Source organism: Protomyctophum parallelum (assembly GCF_964188405.1).
Source record: "Protomyctophum parallelum genome assembly, chromosome: 17".
NCBI classification, from domain to species: Eukaryota; Metazoa; Chordata; class Actinopteri; order Myctophiformes; family Myctophidae; genus Protomyctophum; species Protomyctophum parallelum.
The window spans coordinates 25,808,785-25,834,482 of record NC_139719.1 but is presented as its reverse complement, the minus strand read 5'-3'; the positions used below and the strand labels follow the sequence as shown (position 1 = coordinate 25,834,482).

General features: G+C 44.7%; 2 protein-coding genes across 9 annotated transcripts in view; one reads left to right on the top strand and one right to left on the bottom strand.

The window, feature by feature from the left end:
• LOC310874999 (protein sidekick-2-like) overlaps nucleotides 1–25,698 on the bottom strand; it is a 503,627-nt gene that overhangs the window by 189,156 nt on the left and 288,773 nt on the right. The gene's annotated exons all lie outside the window — the stretch shown is intronic.
• The window catches only part of LOC310874072 (transmembrane protein 267-like), a gene marked incomplete at both ends in the record, with an annotated part of 71,675 nt that continues 66,102 nt past the window's right edge, over nucleotides 20,126–25,698 (top strand). Inside the window, one exon of the mRNA XM_083786747.1 lies at nucleotides 20,126–20,182. Within this exon, the coding sequence (XP_083642873.1) occupies nucleotides 20,126–20,182 (57 nt within the window). The remainder of the gene's footprint in view (nucleotides 20,183–25,698) is intronic.

Sequence of the window (25,698 nt, the reverse complement as noted above, 5' to 3'; positions counted from 1 at the left end):
AGTACTTTAGTCTTATTTCATGTTTTCAAATGTTTTCAAACAAGCTAACAATGCAACGCATTGAGCTGAAGTGGCTAATAATGTAATAATGTAATGATAATACAAATATACAAAGTAACTAAACTTTTCAAAAAATTGTAGTGGAGTAAAAGTACAATATCTGCCTATGAGATGTAGTGGAGTAGAAGTAAAAGTATCGAAAATTGTAAAGTCAAGTAAAGTAAAAATGCCTCAAAATTGTACTTTTCCACCACTGTGTACCATGACCCCTGTACCACCTTATTTACAGTCGCTACAGTCTCTGCTGCCACACACACACACACACACACACACACACACACACACACACACACACACACACACACACACACACACACACACACACACACACACACACACACACACACACACACACCGAGCAACGCTCCCATCTGGAACGTGACGGAGATCTCTACCCTGCATGCCTGCAGCGCCATGTGGCAGCCCACTAGACTCACACCCATGTGTGTGTGTGTGTGTGTGTGTGTGTGTGTGTGTGTGTGTGTGTGTGTGTGTGTGTGTGTGTGTGTGTGTGTGTGTGTGTGTGTGTGCGCGTGCCTCTCAAACAGTGAAGAAAATAACTGGACGATTGGAAGGCAGTGTTTTCAGGAAACTTGGTGGCATCGATTGGCCGCTCGTGACCATGAGAGATGGAGTCAAAAGGCTGAAAGGTCTAGGTCAACCATTACATCATCGGTCATCTGTCTCCATCTACATTGTTGTAGAGAGTCGTAGAATTCTGCACTAAATCTAATCTAATAACAACTCTTCTCTGTCGGGTGGAAACCTCATGTCCAAAACTGTTACTTTTCAGGATTCAAATTCAAAATCGGCCGACCTACAAGCTCAAAATGCGCCGTGAATCGAGCTTGTGGGTCTGCTGCTTTTGATGCTTTCGTGTCACGCTGTAGTAAGATCTGGTAGAGCGTCAATTAAAACACAAAAGCTTAGAATTATGGATAAGAAGGTTCTGGCCAGCAGCTCTTTTCTAAATACTTAATCGCTTTCTAATACTTAGTCACATTCTCTCATACTTTGGATGAGAAACACAATTGTAAGGAATATACATCCAGAAATGGAACATGTTTTGATTGAATTTGCATATTTATTTGAAACCACGTGACGTGTCTGTCACCAACGAGTGACATGCAGACACATTGATGCTAGCATTAAAAAAAAAAATTCAACCTCCCATTGCAGTACAGTACAACTAAGACAACTCCTATAGAATCAATGTCCACTGACCACTAGTTAACCAACTTATCCCAGTGCAGCCTAACATTAATAAACTCCTGGTTAGAACACACTGACCCAGTGTGACACACACACACGCACGCACGCACGCCGCACGAACTGATCCCAGTGCAGTACAGTACAAGACAACTCCTATAGAATCAATGTCCACCATAGTTTAACCAACTGATCCCAGTGCAGCCTAACATTACTAAACTCCTGGTTAGAAGTTAGAACACAATCCCAGTGTCACATACACACGCACACACGTTCATGCACACACACGTGCACGCACGCGCGCACACGCACCGCGTTCATTCATGCACGCACGCAGCATTCATGTGTTGCTACGTGCTAGGCTAACGTTACTTTTTTGCTACTACTACAGTAGGCTGCACGCATGGCATGCACACACGCGCCGTGTGTTGCTACAGTATATGGCACTCACCTGTATTTCTTCACAATTCCTGGGGTGTTAACATCTCCAGTTCCCTGTGCTTTGCTGTAGTTTAGTAACTTTTGTAGCTGTTCCGAGCACAGCATACAGCCCATTCAACTCCTGAGTGTGTGCGTGGCTGTGTTGCTGCCTCTGTTTGTAAACAGAGCGAGCACATGCGCATCACATGATCACAGGAAGAAAATTATACAATAAAATATATATTTCGTCTAGTCTTTGTTAGTGAACTAAAATGAAGAGAGATTTTAGTTCAGTCTTCTTTTTTTTGTTAAGTAAAATGAAGACAGATTTTAATTCAGTCTTTTTTGTTGTTATAACTGCAACTCCCCTCTCCCCCCCTCTCTCTCTCTCTCTCTCTCTCTCTCTCTCTCTCTCTAATTAGCAGGCAACAGTGCAACACTATCTCTCTCTCTGTTTCTGGCACAACAGCGCCACTTTTGCCCCTACTGGTACTCATAGTCACATAGGTTAGGACCATAGACTGTAAAAAATATGGACAAAGCGTTCCCCGGGTCTAACATGGACGTAAAATGAAGCCTGTTATTCCTGCACTGTAAGTCGCCATCTTTCTAGATCCATTTTGGCCCAGCTGGCCATTGGCTGGCTCCGTTTTGGCCCAGCTGGCCATTGGCTGGCCCAGACAACGAGGCGGGACTTCCCCCCTTCTTCTCCGTTGGTTTTTATTTTGACTCGAGTGGGAGGGGAATCCCGATCATAGACTGTAACGGTAGCCACGCCCCTCAGAACACACGCAAATTTATGGTCATTTATTTAATTAATGGGACCATAATTTTCCAAAAAGAATATTATGACATTAGAAATTAGACTTTAAACTAGTGACTGGAAGCAGAAAGTATTCATGACCATGTTTATTAAAGATGGAGTGCCACCATTTTTGAATTTTTCCAGTTTTTCATGTGTCTATGAGGTGACAGTACTTAATTAGACAGACTGGAGTTGTTTTTATGTGCAATTGTGTATTGACTTTGTATTTAGGGTTTCTTCCTGGAGGCTGAACCCTTGACAGTCAAACGGGCCAATGAAGTAAACAGTAATATTGTGACACCACACTATCAGCCCCTCCCCTAACCCCTCCCCCTTTATCATACAACTACAGCTGTGGGTGCGGCTTCAGTTCAGGTGGATCACCACCCATCACCACCCACCAGGCAAACCAGGCATACTTAATGAACTGGTGGGCGTGTCCACATAAAAGCATGATTTTAACAAATACTGTACACTTTTTGGAAAAAGTTCTTCCCCCTTATATTGTAATAATACCTGATGATCATGTTTTAGGGTGGAAAATAATGGTGGCACTCCATCTTTAAGGTAATACAATCTAGGTTGGGCCCAAATACATGGACTTCTATGGGGCTATGGGTTTTTCTGGGTCCAATGACAGCGCCACAACAGGCCATTATATGAACTACGATTTCCTTAGTGGCTTCACAAAATATCTGTCTGACTGCCCCCCTGGTTAGGACGGACATTAATTGCTGTTCCTTGGAGTGGTTGCAAAAACCTCTCTTTCTCTGCACTCTCCTCTCCTTACTGTAGCGCTGGGAGGAGATGCTATATAGGAATGTCAGGCTGCCATCAATCAACTTAGCTAAAACATCGGACGCAGCCTCACCTCCATCTGGGCCAACGAGGGACAACGTATGCGGCCTCGTAAATTTGGGGACTAACCTTTCGCTGTGACAGGCTATGAGGCTAAGCTCTCTGCATGGCTGCTTACCTTTTTCACCTGCACTACCCACCCACCCCCCAGAGCAGATCCCCAGCAACCCCACTACCCTGGCTTTATCACTACCCACCCCCCAGAGCAGGCCCACTACCCTGGCTTTATCACTACCCACCCCCCAGAGCAGATCCCCAGCAACCCCCCTACCCTGGCTTTATCACTACCCACCCCCCAGAGCAGATCCCCAGCAACCCCCCTACCCTGGCTTTATCACTACCCACCGCCCCAGAGCAGGCCCACTACCCTGGCTTTATCACTACCAACCCCCCAGAGCAGGCCCACTACCCTGGCTTTATCACTACCCACCCCCCAGAGCAGGCCCACTACCCTGGCTTTATCACTACCCACCGCCCCAGAGCAGGCCCACTACCCTGGCTTTATCACTACCCACCCCCCAGAGCAGGCCCACTACCCTGGCTTTATCACCCATCAACCCACCACCCATCCACCCCTTCCAGTATTAACTGCATCACTCTCCCACCACCGCTGGAGGACAAAGTATACTGTCTGGTACCAGTATAAAATGATTGTACCGGAATTACGTGACCGTATTTTAAAGATCACACACAGGCCAAAATGCGTGTAAATAGTGAAAATGAAGTAAGAAGGTCTGAGGGGCTTATTGTCGGTATCAGCCGAGAGCGCTGGAGTCTATCCCCGTTACAACGTGCACAATTATTTTGGGATTATGGTGATAAATGGGTGATGGTATGGTACCATTAACGACCAAGGCAAAATTCTCACATTTTTATTCAGATTTAAGTAGGATGTGACATGTCATTTGTTTTGCATGAAAAACAATCCTTTAGGCTAAAAACGTCCATAGCCGTCATCACAAAATGTCATGTGATGGTTATCACATTTGGGCCAGGGGTTACCATTACCTCCACCACTGGGATTTCTTAAGGCTTTTGATATAAGGTTTACTTTTTACTATGAAAGTTGAAAGCGTCAACCTCAAGCGTTGTTTGAAGTTGACCCCTTTTTTCCATGTCTGACTCTGACACACATTTGGACACACGGTTCAAGTGGTTAACTTTATCACCCATTCATCCACCCGCCCTAGAGAACCACCCTTTCACACCCAACCCCTCACCAAGCTACGCCAAGCAAGTATATGCCACGAAGTGGAGAGAAGACTTTTTAATGTGAATGTGTCTCTTGTTATCTGTGGCTGTGTGTGTGTGTGTGTGTGTGTGTGTGTGTGTGTGTGTGTGTGTGTGTGTGTGTGTGTGTGTGTGTGTGTGTGTGTGTGTGTGTGTGTGTGTGTGTGTGTCTATGCATGCAACACACGTGTGTGCGTGCATGCACGTGTCCAGTTGCATGTGGGCAAGCCGGTTTAATTTCCCAGAAGAACCCGAGCGAATGAAAAACGCTCTCCTCGGCGAGGCGAGCATGCAGAGCAAATTACGCCATTATGTTTATGGAGGCAAATCAAATCTTGCATTATGGGAGACAATAAAGCTAGGGGGGGGGGGGGGGGGGGGGGAAGGAAGCTGTGTGTGTGTGTGTGTGTGTGTGTGTGTGTGTGTGTGTGTGTGTGTGTGTGTGTGTGTGTGTGTGTGTGTGTGTGTGTGTGTGTGTGTGTGTGTGTGTGTGTGTGTGTGTGTGTGTGTGTGTGTGTGTGTGGTATATGGCCAGAGCTCCCACCAACGCTCCCCTCCTCGGATATAACCTTCACTGAAGTACGGTACGTTTGAATACCTTGCATAAGACACGGAGGATTTAAAGTCTACTGTCTGGCTTTGCAACCCCTGGGAGCGCTAATCCTCGGTTATAGCCAAGCAGAAATATAATAATAGGAGGAGTGCGCTGCCTGTAATGTTATAGGAAGGCTGGGGACAGGACTCGCCAAGTTGTTATTGTGCCCTTTAATCGCTTAAAGCTGCAATACATATTTTTGGGGCGGGAATAAAACAGTTATTAATTGGAAGTTTTGAGCTACTGTTCATGAAGAATAAATAATCAATAATTAATTTAACCAATGAATCGATTAGTAATGTGTCGCAAATATTCAAAAAACGTGTAGAAATATGCTATTTTCACTATTTGTTTATATAATACACGATTGTCCAAAGAAGTATAAAAGTAATTCTGCTGTAGTTAAACAATTTCAGATCAGTTTTGTTTTTTTATATACATTTTCTTCTCCATTATCCACTTAATCGTAAGAGTAATTGAGTTTTTGACAAATTGCAGCCCTAAATAAAAATTACTCTAGTCTAGTCTATATACTCATACTGTATGATTAAGTTACAATATAACAAACACAACTGAGGTGGTTGTATAGTTGTAGTGTAGTGGCCGGTATAGAGCCTTATATATAGAGGTATATATGCCTTGTTACAGTATGTGTTTCCAACCATGCACTGAGACTGCACGGTGCACACGCATCATGTAATCAATTCCCGGCAGATCCCCGACCCTGTTGTTTTGAGGAGCGCCTGTTTCGCTTCGCTCGGCGTCCTGTGTATATATGAGGCTGGTGCGGGGGCGGGGCGCTCCCGAGGGACACTGTGGTGGGAAGAGCGAGTGCCCGCTGGGCGAGCGGTGACGTGGAGCCAGCGCTCCCTCCCTCGTCCCTCCACTGGTTTCATGTTTAAATCACATTCGGGAAGCTTTATATATTTTTTATAACAGGGTATATTGTTGTTGTCGGGCAACCTCTTAAAGGGACACTTCACACTTTTTGCAAAAAAAAGTATATGTTAAGACGTTTAGAATATTTAGAACACTTTCCTGCATGGGGGTCTTTATGTGTGTAATATGTGGTTTTAGATATTTTAGATTTTAGCAGTGAGCCCCCTCTGATGTCATGGACACTGGGCTCACTTCCTTCCCGGACTACAATTCCCATAATGCTTTGGTGCACTGCGACTCCTTGTGGATTGGGGGAGGGCTGTCTTACTGAGACAACATGTAGTAATCTTCTAAACGTCATTAACATATCATTTATTTCCAAAAAGGGTGACGTTTCCTTTTTAGACATGGAGTCTTAACTTTTTGTGTGTTTTTTCGTAAATTAACGCCCTACTTGATCATATAATACAGTGTCACAAAAAAGCATAAAACGTGGCAGATCTTCAAACTCGAAACGTGGCGTCGCAACACGCTTCGAGCTTGTAGATCTGCTACGTTTAATGCTCTCGAATTTGAAAACTGAAAAGAAACAGTTTTGGACATAATAATGAGGTTTCTTTTCCACCCCACAGAGACAATTATTCTTTCAAGAAGTAGAGATCAGAATCAGATCACAGTAGAGTACACACATCTTCCTCCGCAGTGCGCTGGGAGGAAAACTGCGGCTGAAAGTTTTTATGGAATGCATGTTCACTCGTGGATTTTCTCGGCATAGATGGTTCGGATCAAACTAGCGCTGGAAACGGACGCCGGCTCCCTGTTGGTTCACTAACGTACAGTATAAAAAGCAATATCACCCTCCTCCCACAGGCTTTCTGTTTTAGCTGCAGGAGTATACAGTACAGTAGCACTCGCACTGGGGACCCAGATCACTGTGCATTGTACTGCTAGGAGTGGCAGGTTATCATGGGCTTTAGGCCTCTCTCTCTCCCTCTCTCTCTCTCTCTCTCTCTGAAAAGTGATCCATATTCACATCTAGAGAGCTGACAGGCAGCAGAGTGCAGATAAGTGCAGTCAGTCAGAGGGAATAAACACACACGACAGACAGGAAGAATGGCACACGCACGTGAATGCACGCCACGCACACGCCACACACGCGCACACACACACACACACACACACACACACACACACACACACACACACACACACACACACACACACACACACACAGTAGTGCTGTACTTGTGAGGACATCAATGTTTTAACCACTTGTGGGAAAGCTTTTCGAAAAAAGCTTGTTGTGAGCTTGTCGATCTGTTATTTTGTTCCCCTACAATGCGGTTTTAGGTGGACAATTGTTTTAATTATTTTTATTCAAAGCCAAAAGCAGCCGACCTATACAAGAACACAACGCAACATTGGCGTGACAACATTGTGAACTTGTATTGGATATTTTCAGGTCGCCACACCAGCACACAACTATAGTCAGTTGTCAGGTATAACTCCACCCCACATAATTTACTCTAAAGAAGGATAAATATTAAATCGTATTCCTAATTATGAACCCAACTGTATGAATAGTTTTTTAACCTTAAAACATACATTTCTCTTGTGAGGACCAGGAAATGGTCCCCACAAAGTCTATACCTCACGTTCTATTGTACTTGTGAGGCACATTTAGCCCTCACAAGTATAGTATGAATATAAGTAGACACACACATACAGTATGCACACGCAGGGCACGAATACGCACACGCAGGGCACGCACACGCAGGGCACGCACAAGCACACGCAGGGCACGCACACGCAGGGCACGCACAAGCACACGCAGGGCACGCATCAGTGACCTAAGCAACCCATAGGACGGGGGCGCTTCCCTTCCCGCCCCCGAACTGTTGAAAAATTAAAGCCACGGAACAATGTTCTTCAAATGCTTAATAATGCATGAGTCATACCACAGGGGAATCCTGAGGGAGGGGAGAGAGTGTGTGTGTGTGTGTGTGTGTGTGTGTGTGTGTGTGTGTGTGTGTGTGTGTGTGTGTGTGTGTGTGTGTGTGTGTGTGTGTGTGTGTGTGTGTGTGTGTGTGTGTGTGTGTGTGTGTGTGTGTGTGTGTGTGGGGACGAAGTGAATGAGAGACAAGAGAAGTGAACACGTGCCCATATTATATTGCAATAAGCATATCACTCAGTCAGTAGTCTCTATGGGTATAAGTATCTCTGCCATATGTGGCGGCTAGTGGCTACCAATTATAGCAGAGGCAGCACAATACAATGCTAGCCTTTTTGTCCATCCCAAGGTGTTGAAACCCTCTAACAACCAGTCTGTGGGTATATCCCAGGCTGCCACATATAAACACGGATAGCCCAGCTGGGTTTTACTGTACCGTAAGTATATTTTGATACATTTGCACTTTTACTTGTAACAGAGAATGTCTACATTGTGATATATATCGCTACTTTTACTTTGGGTCCAAAAATCTGAGCATTATGTCTTCCACCACTGGTGTTATGGGTGTCCTCTGTGTAGCAGATTAGTGAGTGCAGTGAAAGAACGACCTGAGTGTCTGTTGGGTCTCTCTGGGGAAAGATGTGTCTGTTAATTAGAGTCTCACACACTCTCCTCTGCACCGCTTCATTACAGAGCTCACACACTCTCCTCTGCACCGCTTCATTACAGAGCTCACACACTCTCCTCTGCACCGCTTCATTACAGAGCACAGTCTGGAGCCGCTCTGAAGGCCATGCAGGGATATTCCTTCACACTGGCACATACAAAGATACAGGCTGCCATTCATTGTCAATGGAAGCCAGCGACATGAAGATACAAAGCTACAGGCTACCATTAATTTCCAATGGAAGCCAGCGACACAGCAGTATACAGTACACACCAGCACTCTGGGCGGTATTTATTTCTTCATGTACTATATATTTCTTCATGTACTATACTTTCTGTAGATATGCTGTGTGTTGTTATAGAACGTCTGGGGTAGTTGATACACAAAGCTGCTTCATGATGTCTTCCCAATTCTGCATTGAACATTAAGCACAGAGACAGACAGTGGTGTATAAAGTACTCAACATATGCACTTAAGAGAAGTATCTGGTGTCAAGACGTATTTCAAAAGGAAAAGTATCTGAGGTTAAAAAAAAAGCAGATTTAGATGTACAAGCTTATTGATCGGCAAGCTTTTATAGCTCCATGAGGAATAGGGTTAGTATAGGGTTAGTAATGCTCGGTCAGAACAATGAGACGTTACCCCCTTATTGGCATAATGACTACATTGGGAAGAAAAAGGAGTAACAGGCAAAAAGTAAAAAACTAAATAATAATAATTTGACTACGTAGGTGCAACTTCCAAAACGAAGACAAAACTATTAGAAACAAACATATGGAAGCCAGCAGAGGTCGAACTTTCTAAATCCTACCATTGTGGTGTAATACATAGTGTGCTGAGTGTGATGATCTCTCTCGGTGCATAATCATTATAACCATAATGATAACCATAACAATAACCATAAGGCTGCCCAGGAGAGGAGAGGGGCATTATTAGGCCGTTCACGCCAAGGGTCAGCATTACTTAGAGATCAAACGGACCAGTTCACTCATGGAAAATACAGTACAACTACAAACTCATTGGAACTAGCTCATGAACAACTGATTTTTTGGGGAAAAGCTAGTCTCCTGAAACAAAGGTTGATCATGCATGATGACTCACAAAGCCTATACTTCCTCCTCCCTAACCATTCATTCAACAGGGAAATTCATATACTGTAGGCCTACAGTACAGTATACAGTATGTACAGAACCATTGCTATTAGGCACAATTAAACCTCATATCTCCAAATCCCCCCCCCCCCCCCCCCCACACACACACACACACACACACCAATGCCCTACTTCATCATGCAAGAGTGCCGCAGAAAAGTAGTGAAAAGAGCAGATCTACAAGCTCATTACTAATTGGATTTTTTATTTTCTTCCGTTTCATGTCATATGAAAGCAGGGAATCATAGCTTCAAATTGACATAATTTTGGTTGTTCAGTTTGACCCACCAGTTTTGAAGATATATATTCTATATATTATAGAGTATAATGTCTTGCAGAAAACAGCAAGTTGAGAAAACAGGCTTGAAAGGTCCACTTCTGTGGTGTAACATTACACCTAGCTACAGTACATGTTTAAGCATTTATTTCATATTTACATTTCAGCTCTGACACTTATTTCAGACATGCTCTAGTATGTGAAGAGTCTGCCTGTGCGATTAACTCATTTTGGATTAAAATTAGTCCTCTGGTGAAAAGCTGGAGTTTACGCAATGGCAGGCTCTCAGTGAAATCTGGTCACATATTGTCTCTGTCGGATGGAAACATCATATGTCCAAAACTGTGAAAAGTAGGGGAGAGCCGACACGGTTGTAACATGCACGTTATATATTGATTGGTCAACGCCATCATGACGTCATCGCATCAGTATATGTACAGCAACGTACTCTACGTGCCCAGGAAGTTTCAAGTGTTTTCCTTCATCCTACTGGAAGTTATTGACGGAAAACTGGCTTTTCTCAAAATGAGCAAAGATTTTCAGCTTGAGTATCTGTGGTCTACAAATCTTTTATTTGATGTTGAGCTAAAATCCGTCTACATGCTTATGTTCTTCATTAATTTGCATGTTCTTCACTGAAGATATCTTTGACGTCTTAAAGACGTCTTTGATGTATTTTGGGGGGTTTTATGGAATCAGAATAGCCTCTTTTATATTTAGGGTATAGTAGCGTCGCCGGCACTATGCAATGCTCACTTCCGCAGTGGTCCGTCAATGAAATGTAACCTTGTGGTTACAATACTAACGCTTCTGATGATAGTGAAAGTAATGATTGGCAGATTTGTAATGGCCGGTCCATCCGGGGTGAATTTGTTTTTTTAAGGCACTTTCATACGGCCGACAGTGAGGAATATTCGACTGCATCGCGGGTCTGCAGTAAATGCGTTTTAATGGGCGTTCATTGCTTTGGGCTTTGTGCCTCATCTGATGCATCAAACACTCAGAACTATCTTTGTAATTGAACCAAACCCACACAGTACTGTATAGCACGAAACTAATGAAAAATGAAAATTCACTGAGGTGTCGAAATGATATGGAGGTGCACAGGTTACCCAGCCAATTAACTCACAGCGCGAACATCACACTTCTGAGATTCTGGAAATAGAACTAAATATCTCATCGTCTGCTTTCCGTGGAAAGCGCTTATCAAGGTTTTTAAAGCCTTTACAGAACATATTCCTTAGGGAATACTACATTATATAGAGAGCAGAGAGTGCATTAATGACTATTTAGTTTTTACCCACAGTAGGAATTAATCATGAGACTGTGCATGGTAGACATTAACTGCCAGTTTTCTTCCACACAATATAATTACAAAGTAGGAATTTGATCAAATGCACAGCAGATCAACGGAGTGAGTCACTATGGCGTGGGAGTGCTTCACAATTAGTAATGAATTCTAATGCCCTACTGTGATAGAATCTTTTGACTGTACAAAGTACAGTACGTGCCATAATCACCAGGCAAAAAAGTTGCAGCAACAAGTTTTGGGCTTCAAAGCACACCTTGATCCTAAAATCAAACCCCAGACTTACATTTCAATTTGTCAACCAGTTAGGCGTTTTTTAAAACAATGACAAGTTGACAATTCAAATTCATTGGTGTTTGAACAATGGAACAGACTGAATTCTGTTAGCATCAAAACTATGGTTTTATCGCTATTGAGATACAATGTACAATGAACAAGGGGTGGCATGTACCTGTAACTACGGTAAGTACACATATACCCAAGTACTAAAGTGCAATTTTGAGGTAGGCCTATACTTGTACTTTACTTCTCAGAAGCAAATACTGTACTTTTGTTTTTCAATTAATATACAATAGGCCTAATGAATTACTTACAGATACTATAGATTTAGATTATTAGGACAGTACAAAACATACATGAACCAATTACAGTAACCCCTATTTTTTACTTTGTCTTATTCTAATGTGATGCGTTGTGAGCTTGTGGTTGTTGAACACGTTCTGAAACATTGCAGTATATTCACTGTATTTTTTTATAAATACTTTTGTACTTTTCTAAAGTAATTTTTTTAATGCCTTTTACTTGTAACAAAACAACAACAACATGTGAGTTTCCACCATTGCAGCGAACAGCCTGCCCAGAAGAGCACACATGAGCGCCTTTCAGCTAAAATAACACTCACAAAAGGGGTTGGGATTTGGGGGGCTTAATTGCATGAATTGCCACTTTATAGCGAGAGTGATTATGGATGGCAGGTGAATTCATGAAGCGTGTGATAGCTAGAGGAGGAGAGGTTTGAAGGAGAGGGCCATTATCATCATCCCTCCCATCTCTGACTGGATAAACGCTCCTTCACTATGGAGTGTATACCTAAAGGCCAATTACACACTATGGACCCGTTAGGTGGCCTTTAATGGCCCTGGGTGGCCTTGTTAGTGGCAATATTTACAGTTGTCACACAGTGACTGCTTATAGTGACAGGGCTCTGAAACCGGGTTTCTCAAAGTGGGTGTAAGTCCATGCTTCAGAATACTTATCACTTCACTTAAGTTTACTATAGGGTGAATGTAATGCTACTGTATGTAAAGCGTCACGTTGCGACACGTTGTGCTGCTTGTAGATCGGCGCTATTTTTGGCAAATGTTGCGCCCAGAATAGGGATGCTGATGTTAAAGTGGTGTTCCTCATGACATACTGGATCTTAGAGGGGAGGTTTCACATATTTACGTAGCGTGACAAAGTTCTGAAAGTTAACAATGTCATTCAGGGGTGCCGTGGATGATGGCCATTTACAGGGGTGACCCGAGCCAAACAAGTTGGAGAACTGCCGCTCTGGAACACTGCCGGTGGTCACTGATATCGGAGATTCGGCGTGCAGTCCGTGCACCTTCATTTGTTTAAGGAATGAGCCAATTTTCAACCTATCTTCATATAATTGGTACTCAGAAATGGTCATTATGAGGTGGCTCACTTCAAGGGAAAGGCTCGCTCGATTCAGTCTGGAAGAGTTCAGGAACATACTGGCTGCAGATTCAGATAATACGTGGAAAAGAACATAAAGTCCACACTCTCTGTAGTCTTAGGAGTCTTGTTTAATGATGATGAAGGTTCCACAGCAGCAGTCAAAACCAAACAGACGCGGTTCGGTGCGCAGGCCTTCGTCACTGTTGGGATTTCATTATGAGGTGGCACCATTTCTGGCTATTAAGTCCATGTCTCAGAGTTCAGAAAGCTCAGAGGGCAGGTTTGGTGTTTTTCAAACATGATTTCAATAATGTGTCATTCATTCATTCATTCATTCATTCATTCATTCATTCATTCATTCATTCATTCATTCATCCATCCATCCATCCATCCATCCATCCATTCAAGATCAATGGTTTTTATTTCAGCATGCTACTTTCCAAGAAGAGAAAGGCTGTAGTTATTTTATTTTTTAGGGAGAAATACCCATCGGTGACACGCGCAAGTGAGTAGACGGAAATGGGCAATAATGAGCATTAGAGAAGACCAATTATATGGAGATAGGTTGAAAATTGGCGAAGTTCTCTCACGCCCTCGTTCCATTGTTCAAGCCTCTCTGACTCAGCCTCAGGCTGAAGCCAAATTTATGCTCCTCGGCACACATAGCCGTGGAGCCAGTCCCCCCCATGCCGTACTTTTTATTTGTGTTTTTCTATTCATTTGGTCATTAAGGTCCACAGAATAAGAGGCCTGCTCTGCCGGAAACATCGCAGAAAAAATGGTAATTTTGTATACCACACCATAGACAACATATACTGTATATGGCAACATTTTCCAAATTTCATTATGCTTTAAGTAGAATGTGACATGTCAAACTAGGGGGTTTTCATGATTCTGAATCCACTCCAAGCATTAGTTTTGCACAAAAAATCACTCCTTGGGCTAAAAAACAGCCATAGCCGTCATCACAAATGTGATGAGGTCAGCACAATTTTTTTTGTGATGAGGTCAGCACATTTGGGCAAGTGGCTATATAAATAACACACCCACCAGTTATTAAAATATAAGCCTATACTTTGTGGTAAGGGTCATTATTTTGAGAATAACTTTTACCAAACAAACAAACAACCCGTTTGGTAGATCATGTACATAATCATGTTCAGTAACATCTCTCAGATGATAATATCTGTCATCACCTCTGTACTTACTTTCCACCACTGATATTTATAAAACCAATAGACTTCACCACTTTTATTTCACTTGCCATGCTAACACTTGCCAAGATATTTCCTACATTTGACACTGTAGGCATTACTGAAAATGGAGGTAGCAGGTTTCTGTCGATGGCAACAATACGCTAGCCTTGTGTACTTTTTTTCCCATTCATTTCTTGTTGACATTTACTACAACACCATGATAGAATACAATCTATAGCTGTTAACCTCCAGGCTGTTCAAGTCAGGCTAAATAGAACATTGCTCGCTGTCTCTACTAAAATGACTGCAGGTGTGACTTTGAACATAAAGCCCCGGGAATGAACATAGAAGTTGATCTATTGAAGAATCTGACAAAGTACATCATTTTTGTTTTTGTTTTGATTGTATTGCTGTATTGTTGTACTGTTCTTTCTGCTTTGGCAATGTAAACGTATGTTTTCTCATGCCAATAAAGCCCTTTGAATTGAATTGAAGTGACTTTGACAACACTGTTGTCAAATCAAACAAATTACTGCAGGTGTGACTCTGATGACACCGTTTTTGTCAAACCAAACACAGAGCTATTGTTGGTCTGATTCGGGATAATAAGATAAGCTGCCCGCTAAGAGATACGTTTGTTGGTACAGTAGATGAAAAGAGCAATTTTCCCTCAGTCGAACGTCAACAAAACTAAGGAAATTATCTTTGACTTCATGGATTAAGCGTCTCTCTCACACAGCCGGGGTTTTAAGTGGTTCACGTCACAAAAACTATGCCTGAAGTTTAAACCTCAAACCAATCCAGCATTTGTCTGACCATTGAAACATCAGAACTAATGGGCAGCAGCAGCCCCCCCCCCCCCCGTGAGGGCAATGCAGGAGGTCGGATCGCAACGCAAGTGGAGCTAATTACCTCGGCGTAGTGCAGCGTTTGGGAAATGGCCTCATCCATTCCCGGGGCTTTATATTTAGACGTGCCCTTCATTATGTGGGGGACGGAGGGGACAGGCCAATGACCAACGTATACCCCAGGGGTATACCCCCTGACAACATGCAGACACATGTGTGTTTGTTTCCAGGAGGTGGTTGGTAACTTGGTATGTATGTTTGTACATACCGACCTTGTTGGTATGTACACGACACGTGTCCGTCTAGCTGTGAGTGACAGGCGGCCGGTCGACGTGAGGCGTCTGGCAAATCCATGGATATAAGAAGATGGATGAGTGGGAGGCGTGTGTGTGCATGGCCCTTAGATCCCAGCATGAGGGCTGCATGGGAATGAAACATTCTCTCTGGTGAACGCACGCACGCACGCACGCACGCAAAGCAAAGCAAGCGTGCAAGCTCATGCACATTACACACAGGACGTATATGGATGCATGTTGTTGTTATTTCAGACGGTATACCAGAATTATTCCCTGCGCGACATGCACATGTATGCGCTCTTGCGTGTTCAAAGGATGAAATGATTAGCATACGATATACGCTTTTTGCATTAAGGTTGGCGAACACGCATTAAGGTTGGCGAACATGCATTAAGGTTGGCGAACGCATGCGCTGCTCCCGTGCTTGCGGTTATGTTTAGGTTTCGGTTAGAGATAGGGTTAGTAAGGTTAGTAATGGTCGAACTAACGGGAGGTCGGACCAATGCCACGTAGCCCCCTCAAGGAGATTAGTCATAGGCGAGGAAGTGCCTCGTTGTTTTGGTCGTGTATGTTTGCTGCGCATTCTCTTTCTTGTTTTGGAGCATCACACTGATGCATAATACAGAGAATAGGGAATACTAAATGAGACTAAACAAAGATAGTAAACAAACCACACTTCGGGACGTGTGAACTGCGACGTTATAATCAGCATATTTGTGAGTGAGAGCAAAGGAAGATAATGTGGCATCTACAGTAGAAGCACTGATGCTTCATACCAGTATATTTCCAGCGTATTTATCTCCGCCCAGCGGGATCATGACTCCTCTGTGAAGCCACGGCCAAAGCCAAGCTTCTCCAGGGGGTGTCGCGGACCGCTGGCGTGTGGGCGTAAAATAATAAAAGAAAAAACAGCACTGCAGGGGTCAAAGCTCGCCTCGCGCGGCTTTTAGAGGAGTGTAGGCAGCAGAAAATAAAAGGCCAACACAGTAGCCGTTGAGACGGGGCTGCGATCTTTCATCCATCCCTGTCCCTTCCCCCCATTCCATATAATGAACATTTCTTTTTTTCTTTTTCTTCGGGTGCTCCCTGTTTTATAAACACGCTCGGCAAACCCAGCGCAGATGTAACGGAAAGAAAGAAAGTGGGTTAGAGCATGAAAAGGAAGGCATGAAAAGAAAATACTGGGGAGGGAGGGGGATTGATCTGACTAAAAAGTGTATAGCTCTGAGAGAGAAAAGAAAGACAGATTCTACTAACAAAGTCTCTCATGCTAAAACGTTCTGTGGATTATAGGGCTGCGACGGTTTGTTTTACACATCCCTGCACTGAAGAAGTACACACATTTTTATTTTTATTGAGTAAAAGTATTAGCAAAAACATCTTGTGAAATACCGGTAATACATACAACTTCATCAACGTTTTCCAGAGAGATGAAGCAGGGAGCCCAACTACATATTGGGTTAATGTTAAATGTCTGTGTATCAGACATTTAACCCCCAAAACCCTCAATACTTTGTCAACTTGACATTTGGCTTTGGTCTGGTCTCTTTTCCCTGCACATCAATCCCCTTCGCCAGAAATTGCCGATCTACAAGCTCAAAATATCCCCCCAAAAAAGGGATGCTAGGGTTCAAGTGGTTAATGTAAAAAAAATGTAAAAATCACACACGTGTGAAGTGAGGAGCGCCCACTGTGGCTGCAGCGAACATTATAAGTCCAAGTCCATAGACTTGTCTGCCACATGACGTGACGAGTGAATGCCAGACATGAAAATGAAAAATCTTATCACCCAAAGATCTGGCGGCCCCCCTGAAGTATCTCCAAGGACAGGACAGGACCCCCTAGGGGTCCTGGACCCGTCCTGGACCCGCTTTTGAAGACCCCATGGGCTATATCTTTTTCCCTGAACTAATTTGCCATTTTTTACTATTTAAAAAAACCCTTTTAAAATAGTTCAAATAGCCAATCTACAAGCTCACAACGTCTCGATGTAGATCGGCTAGTTGAACTATTTTAAAATGTTTTTCAAAATAGTGAAAAATGGAAAATACGTTTAGGGATAAGGGATAAGGGTGGCGCAAGATGGAACCCTATACTGTATGTCTTAGAAGAAACATAAAAATAAATATTAATATTAGCTCATAAAAATGGGTCTGATTAACTATTCTAGCACATGGATTGAATTTATAGGTCCCCCCCCCCTCCCCCCCTGTCATCCAGCCTTCTGTCTTCCCTCCCTCCCTCCCTCCCTGCTGGCCTGCATGTGTTTATGAGTCCATTGATGGGATCCATTAACCACTGAGCTAGAAGCTAAAAGTCATTAGCAGCAGGGAGCAACAGGTTGACACTTGGCATGATGATGGATGGGCTCAGGGAGCGTGGGGTGGCACCGTGACAGTGGAATGGCGCCGGCCACATGGCACAGGGACCCTGCCCACCATGGCGGGAGGCTGCCAGCTCCCCCCCCGCCCTGTGAAATACCTGGGCCAAACTCCCTCCCAAATGATGCTCCTGGCTTTTTGCTTTATATTTCCAAATTGTTTCCGCGCAGTCACAACACATTTCTTGGGACAAATGTGAGCAAACATCAAACGTTGGAGTGGAAAGGTGTCCCCACTCGACTAATGCGGAAGTGTCGTTCTCCGACCCTCCACCCTTTTGCGAGAACGCAAAAGGGTGAGTGGGGATGTGTTGGCCCAGTCAAAGGTCTTGGGAATGGGGGTGTGTTGGCCCAGTCAAAGGTCTTGGGAGTGGGGGTGTGTTGGCCCAGTCCATCCGTCTTGGGAGTGGGGGTGTGTTGGGCCAGTCCATCCGTCTTGGGAGTGGGGATGTGTTGGCCCAGGCTGTCCGTCTTGGGAGTGGGGGTGTGTTGGCCCAGGCTGTCCGTCTTGGGAGTGGGGGTGTGTTGGCCCAGGCTGTCCGTCTTGGGAGTGGGGATGTGTTGGCCCAGTCAAAGGTCTTGGGAGTGGGGGTGTGTTGGCCCAGGCTGTCCGTCTTGGGAGTGGGGGTGTGTTGGCCCAGTCTGTCCATCTTGGGAGTGGGGGTGTGTTGGCCCAGTCTGTCCATCTTGGGAGTGGGGGTGTGTTGGCCCAGTCCATCCGTCTTGGGAGTGGGGGTGTGTTGGCCCAGTCTGTCCATCTTGGGAGTGGGGGTGTGTTGGCCCAGTCTGTCCATCTTGGGATTGGGGGTGTGTTGGCCCAGTCTGTCCATCTTGGGAGTGGGGGTGTGTTGGCCCAGGCTGTCCGTCTTGGGAGTGGGGGTGTGTTGGCCCAGTCTGTCCATCTTGGGAGTGGGGGTGTGTTGGCCCAGTCTGTCCATCTTGGGAGTGGGGGTGTGTTGGCCCAGTCTGTCCATCTTGGGAGTGGGGGTGTGTTGGCCCAGTCTGTCCATCTTGGGATTGGGGGTGTGTTGGCCCAGTCTGTCCATCTTGGGAGTGGGGGTGTGTTGGCCCAATCCATCCGTCTTGGGAGTGGGGGTGTGTTGGCCCAGTCTGTCCATCTTGGGATTGGGGGTGTGTTGGCCCAGTCTGTCCATCTTGGGAGTGGGGGTGTGTTGGCCCAGTCTGTCCATCTTGGGAGTGGGGGTGTGTTGGCCCAGTCTGTCCGTCTTGGGAGTGGGGGTGTGTTGGCCCAGTCTGTCCATCTTGGGAGTGGGGGTGTGTTGGCCCAGTCTGTCCATCTTGGGAGTGGGGGTGTGTTGGCCCAGTCTGTCCATCTTGGGAGTGGGGGTGTGTTGGCCCAGTCTGTCCGTCTTGGGAGTGGGGGTGTGTTGGACCTGTTTCAGCCCACTCACTGAAAGGAGATGACCCTAATGCCTAGACCCTAAGGTGGAGAACTCCGATTGGCCGGCTATGCAAGACTAGGAGTAAAGAACTGCAGTGCAAAAAGACGGCAAAAAGACTGTGTGTGTGTGTGTGTGTGTGTGTGTGTGTGTGTGTGTGTGTGTGTGTGTGTGTGTGTGTGTGTGCGCGTGCACACGTGTCACTGTGTTGAGTGACAGGTTCATAATGCACCTGGCTATTACAATGACATCTCTGGCTAAGTGGTTCCCAGTCCCACCTTCCAGTTCACCTAATCGTCTCTCTCTCCCTCTCTCTCTCTCTCGTGAATGACGGTTTCCTCAGATGGAAGTGTGCCGGCGATGCAGTGATTGGCAAGTCTGACCCCCCCCACCCCCCTCTCCCCCCCCCTCCCCCATGTACACCTGCCCCAACATCCATTTTCTGAGGATGGACATTTAACACACTCTTTAACACACTAAGTGTGTCGCCGCCACTTAAGTTCTGTATTGAAAAATAGTGACACGTCGTGATACAATGTGTGCCCTTGTAAGAAAAGACATTTAATTTGCATATAAACCACCCATTTCTTATTATAGATGTCGTCTCTGTCAGGTGGAAACCTCATATTACAAAATTAAAATGCAAAAGTATCAAATGTAGTAAATCTACAAGGACAAAATGTGTCGCTTTGCACTGCGTTTCACGCTTGTGGGTCTGCTACTTTTGATCAAGTAGGGCATTTATTTAAAAATAAAATCACACTTTTTTGGGGGACATGCAGAATTTTGGGGAAGCATAAATAAGACAGACAATATAGTCCATAGACTTAATTGGCTGCCACATGACGTCATGTCTGAAAGCAGACGATGGAGGGGCTCAAGAACTCAAAAAGTTATACTATAATGGAGATATGAGGTTTCTGCCCGACAGCGGCGATATGCTGCAGGCTGGTGGAAAAGAGGCTCAGGTACTTCTATATTGTACTGTTATCAGAAAATACGTTCTGACCACTTTCTGCTATCAGAAAATACTTTCTGATAACATTTTAGGAGAGAAAATTGGCCGTGCCAGTTGCTCGCTTAGATTGATTCATTTCACATTTTTACAAAAGCCAGTTGTGAAAGATTTCCGAGAAACATCGGGGAGCAGAAATAACGTAAAGGTTTGTAGTTGTCGACTCAGTGTGATGTTATACTTTCATGGTTGTGACTTTGATCTGACCTCCGCACGACTTTGGAGATGCAGGATAGCGGACATTCGTAGGATTGCATGCAGACACTTTGGGCTGTATTTTGCGTGTCTTAAGTGCCAGTAGGGGGTTGCACCACCTCACACTAAGTTCAAACGTAGCCTAGTAATTGCGTAAATGGCCTTTACGTCAAGACTTAAGCAAAATACTACATTTTAAGCTGTTGCACCACACAAATTAGTTATAACGTATCTCTAAGTAACAACTACATTTTTACGCAAGCCATGTGGCAGCACTAAGTACCTAGGAGCAGTCTACTAACTTGTTATCATCATGGCTGACCAGGTTGATTTCATTGATGCATTAATTCAATATAACGAAAGACCCCGTCCTCGTTTTGTGAGACCGACTACACCCGCTTGATATTTATGATGTTGACATATTTGCCAGATTCCGTTTTAAAAGAGACCGCATTATGAAAATAACAGACATGTTGGCTGAATACATACAGCACAATAGTGACTTGAACGGTGCGCTTCCCCCGAGTCTCCAAGTATGCGTCGCCCTGCGTTACTTCGCAACTGGGTCTATGCAAAACATGGTTGGCGACACAATACAAATACACAAGTCTACGGTATGCAGGGCCGTGCGCAGGGTTGCACTCGCCCTGTGCATGCGCATTAATGACTTTGTATACATGCCAGAAGAAAGCCAAAAGCTAAATTTCATCAGACAAAAGTTCCATGCTGTGTCAGGGTTCCTTGTTGTTCTTAAACAGTCGTGGTGCAACTCAATTAAGTAAGCCACTAGTTACAAACTACCTAGTAGTTACTAAGCCTCTAGTAAGGACTTTACTCGGTGCAACCACCTTAAGGTCTTATTACTTAACTTAAAGGGACACTTCACCCTTTTTGCAAAAAAATATATGTTAATGACGTTTAGAAGCTTTAGATCACTTTCCTGGGGGTATTTATGTGTGTAATATGTGGTTTAAGTTATTTTAGATTGTAGCAGTGAGCCTGTTGTCTCTGATGTCATGGACACTGGTCTCACTACCTTCCTGGACTACAATTCCCATAATTCTTTGGTGCACTGCTCCTCCTTGTGGATAGGGGGAGAGCTATCTTACTGAGACAACATGTAGTCCAGGAAGGAAGTGAGCCCAGTGTCCATGACATCAGAGACAACAGGCTCACTGCTACAATCTAAAATATCTAAAACCACATATTACACACATAAAGATCTCCAGGAAAGTGTTCTAAAGCTTCTAAACGTCATTAACATATTTTTTTTTGCAAAAAGGGTGAAGTGTCCCTTTAAGACCTGGAGGCGTGGTCAATGCTCTTTGGCCACTCAGAATAGCCAAATGGCATTGATCACGCCTCCAGGTCTTAAGTTAAGTAATAAGACCTGGTACTTAAGACACGCAAAATACAGCCCTTTGAGCGTGGACTTTTGAGACGTTTCATGAGGATACAGGCAGTGATATTGATCTGCTTTTTTTTTGTTGCTATAACGTAAATCTAAAATGACACAGATGCTTTCCCAGTTGTAATGGGTTCGACCACATTAGTCCTATTTTATACCTCATTGTCACGGTATCTGTATGTCAGGAGAAAATATATACAATATAGCTACTATTTACACCGTTTTTTATGGTTTTGACTAGTACTGTGATGTCCTGCATACATCAAGGTTCAATTCTTCTCCAGATACAGAATGGAAATGGTCTCAACTGCAATGCACGCACGCACGCACGCACGCACGCACGCACGCACGCACGCACGGTTACAATCTAGAGGAGGCCTGTGTGTGTGGTGGGTCTGTGAAGCCAACATCCAGCTGATTCCTGCATCCATTCGATTTTTGGCCTCATCTCGGAGCACCATTTTTGTACCATGCAATCGAGAGGGAAAATGCAGAGCAGAAGATTGCACGTTGCCAAAAACAAAAGCATGTATTTAAGGAGCCGGATAAAGAAATACGTCCTCCTAAACCAGCACTAATTTAACAACTCCTCTCAGATAACAACTGTACTTAGCCTTTCTTATAAGAGAAGCAGAGCTTGGAGCCCTGGAGATTGAAAACGGAGATACAATCCATTTTTTCGGAGTTAGTTTTGGTACGCATTGTGACCACATGAGCGGATCAAAATTTCCTATTAAAAATATGTATCTGATTTGATCCAATTAAAGACCTTTTACTGTATTGTAGTGGAATAAATTGCTTACACGAGTGCAAGCAAATCCACACACTTGAGGAGGCATTTGGTCCTCACAAGTAAAGTAATACAAGTACACACACGGTCACACGCACACACGCACACACGCACACACGGACACACACACTTAATTCCAAAACCGTCAATCTGTAGTTCAAATTAAGACTGCATTTGTAAAAGGAAGTAAAATTAGCTCCAGACAGTCAGGGGACGGTTGATGATTGATCAAGTGGTAAATATAGCAGTCTCTCCTCCGCCCCATGCCTCCACAGCGGCTTTTCAATAGCTTCCAGTATATACAGACATATGTCGTCTCTGTCGGGTGGAAACCTCATATGTCCAAAACCTTTCAGCATTCTAATTCAAAAACGGCAAAAGTAGCAGATCCACAGGCTGCAGACGCGGCGCGTTGCTGTTCTGCTACTTTTGGTGCTTTTGTGTGACGCTCCAGTATGGTGGTGGAAAGTAATTAAGTACATACTTTACTCAAGTACTATACTTAAGTACAATTTTGAGGTACTTTACTGGAGTATTTCCTATAATCTATACTATATAGGTCTACACCGCTGCTTCTGAGAGACAAACTGTTGTACCAGACTTTTACTTAAATAAATGTAGTGTTTGTACATTGCAGGATCAATACTTTACTTTTACTTTTACAATAAAAAAAAACACAAAAAAGTTAAAATATGTAGATGTAGGTTTCTGCCCGACAGCAACAATATCATCAGCCCTCTTGTCATCCATCCATCCATCCATCCCTCCATCCCTCCCTCCCTCCACCTCCATCCCTCAGTCCATCCATCCATCCATCCATCATCATGGTCGCTCCTCCTCTGGTGTTCTATCCCCCAGTGGAATCCAGGGTGCCCCGTGGCTAAAGGTCCCCCAGTGGAATCCAGGGTGCCCCGTGGCTAAAGGTCCCCCAGTGGAATCCAGGGTGCCCCGTGGCTAAAGGTCCCCCAGTGGAATCCAGGGTGCCCCGTGGCTAAAGGTCCCCCAGTGGAATCCAGGGTGCCCCGTGGCTAAAGGTCCCCCAGTGGAATCCAGGGCGCCCTGTGCAGGCTAAAAGGTTCCCCTTAAACGTTCCTCCCCATGAGACCCTAATGATGATACATGTTGACTAGTGTCTTCCTCCTGGGACCCCCAGGCGTCTAAAAATACATCACGAGTCCAGAACTCAAGAACCAAATAATGTGAAATATAGTGGTTATTTCAGTATCTTTTATTATGGTTATTATTTCAGAAATTATTTAGATTTTCTTTTAATATATCTTCTGAAAGAGTTTGCATTTTTGATATAGTATAGTAATAGCCTAATTAAAAATAATAGAAAGCATACCAGTACACATAATATAATTTATATAAAAGTATAAAGTATAAGGGTCCGTGTCTAAATATATATTTCCTCACGTCACAACCCATAAGAATGAGTTTCATGGCCTGGACGGTGGCTCAGCGGTCCAGGCACCTTGGCTGGTAATCCAGTCTGGCAGTGTGCCGCGGGTTCGACTCCCGATCCCCCCCCCCCCCCATCTCTCTCTCCCCATTTCCTGTCAGACTACTGTCTGTCCCTCCATTAAAAAAGGCACAAAAAAACCACCACTCATTTCTGAGAGTTTCATCAGACACCGCGGGGCCCTACAGTGCTACTGAATGGGAACTACTGTATGAGACCCAGGGGGTCCTCCCAGCCTAATGATGTGGTCAAAGCATCCATCAACAGCCCTGCAGTGCCGCTGGTGGTCCCTGTCTGCAGGGGTGGCAGTGAAAGCCCCCCACCTTTCCCCACAGGAGATGATGCCACGTGGGGCCCTTTAATTAGCCCCGTTGGCTGGCTCTTAAACATGTTCAGAATTATGTCAAGGTGTATTTGGCCACGGACCCCCAGAGAAGATTCATGTTCAGCATGTTCTAAACGTAAGTATTCCAACTTTGTGGTTATAGACTGATTTTGATGCTATAGGCTACGTCATTTAGATATTGGGACCCCTTGGAACCCCTTCAAGGACCCCTGACTCCACTTGCTTTAGCCAGCTGAATCCCACCACATACTCACATTCCTCTACGGTCTCATTCAGTCGACTTGTTTCAAACATTTACACACATTTCTGATGCAAATATCGAAATGGAGGGAGATGGAAGGATGAAAAATGTGCGGACGGACGGACGGACGGACGGACGGACGGACGGACGGACGGACGGACGGACGGACGGACGGACGGACGGACGGACGGACGGACGGACAGACAGACAGACAGACAGACAGACAGACAGACAGACAGACAGACAGACAGACAGACAGACAGACAGACAGACAGACAGACAGACAGACAGACAGACAGACAGACAGACAGACAGACAGACAGACAGACAGACAGACAGACAGACAGACAGAGATACTGCGGATAGATAGATGGACGGAGGAACGAACAGCATATTGTATTCTTTGCCGTCTCGTCTCAGCTGAAGGTTATGTCTGTCTGTCTGTCTGTCTGTCTGTCTGTCTGTCACCACTCCACCCCTGTCATGACGAGTGACAGGTGACCTATCTGCTGTCACTTCACGTCCACCACGTACAAGCAACCACACAAAAGCTGCATACAAGCTTTGCGCGCACACACAGGTTCGTGCTTTGCCTTCCGTACCAGCTGTTATATGGGGCCGTGTGCTCGTGAAGGCCCCCCCCCCCCCCCCCATGTAGACACGGTTCATGTGTGGCGTGGAAAGCGGAGACATAAAGAATTGTATTCACTGTCACACCACACACCTCCATAGATTGTATTCACTCGCATGCACTATACACTACACCGTGCACCGCAAAACAATTTAGATGGGAGCCAAGAAGACACACCAGGGTGCGTCCACTGTTACAATAGTCTGCTGTAAGCCCTTGAGCCGCTGCTGATCTATTGTAGAGCCTGGCCAATAGTGACTTGGTGACTCTAAAAAGGAGTACATGCGTTATAAAGCTGTATATTCCAATCTAGATCAGCGTTTCTCATTCTTTTTCATGTCAAGGACCCCCATATTTATGTTTTGATGTATTTGGCCATGCATGGACCCCATCATC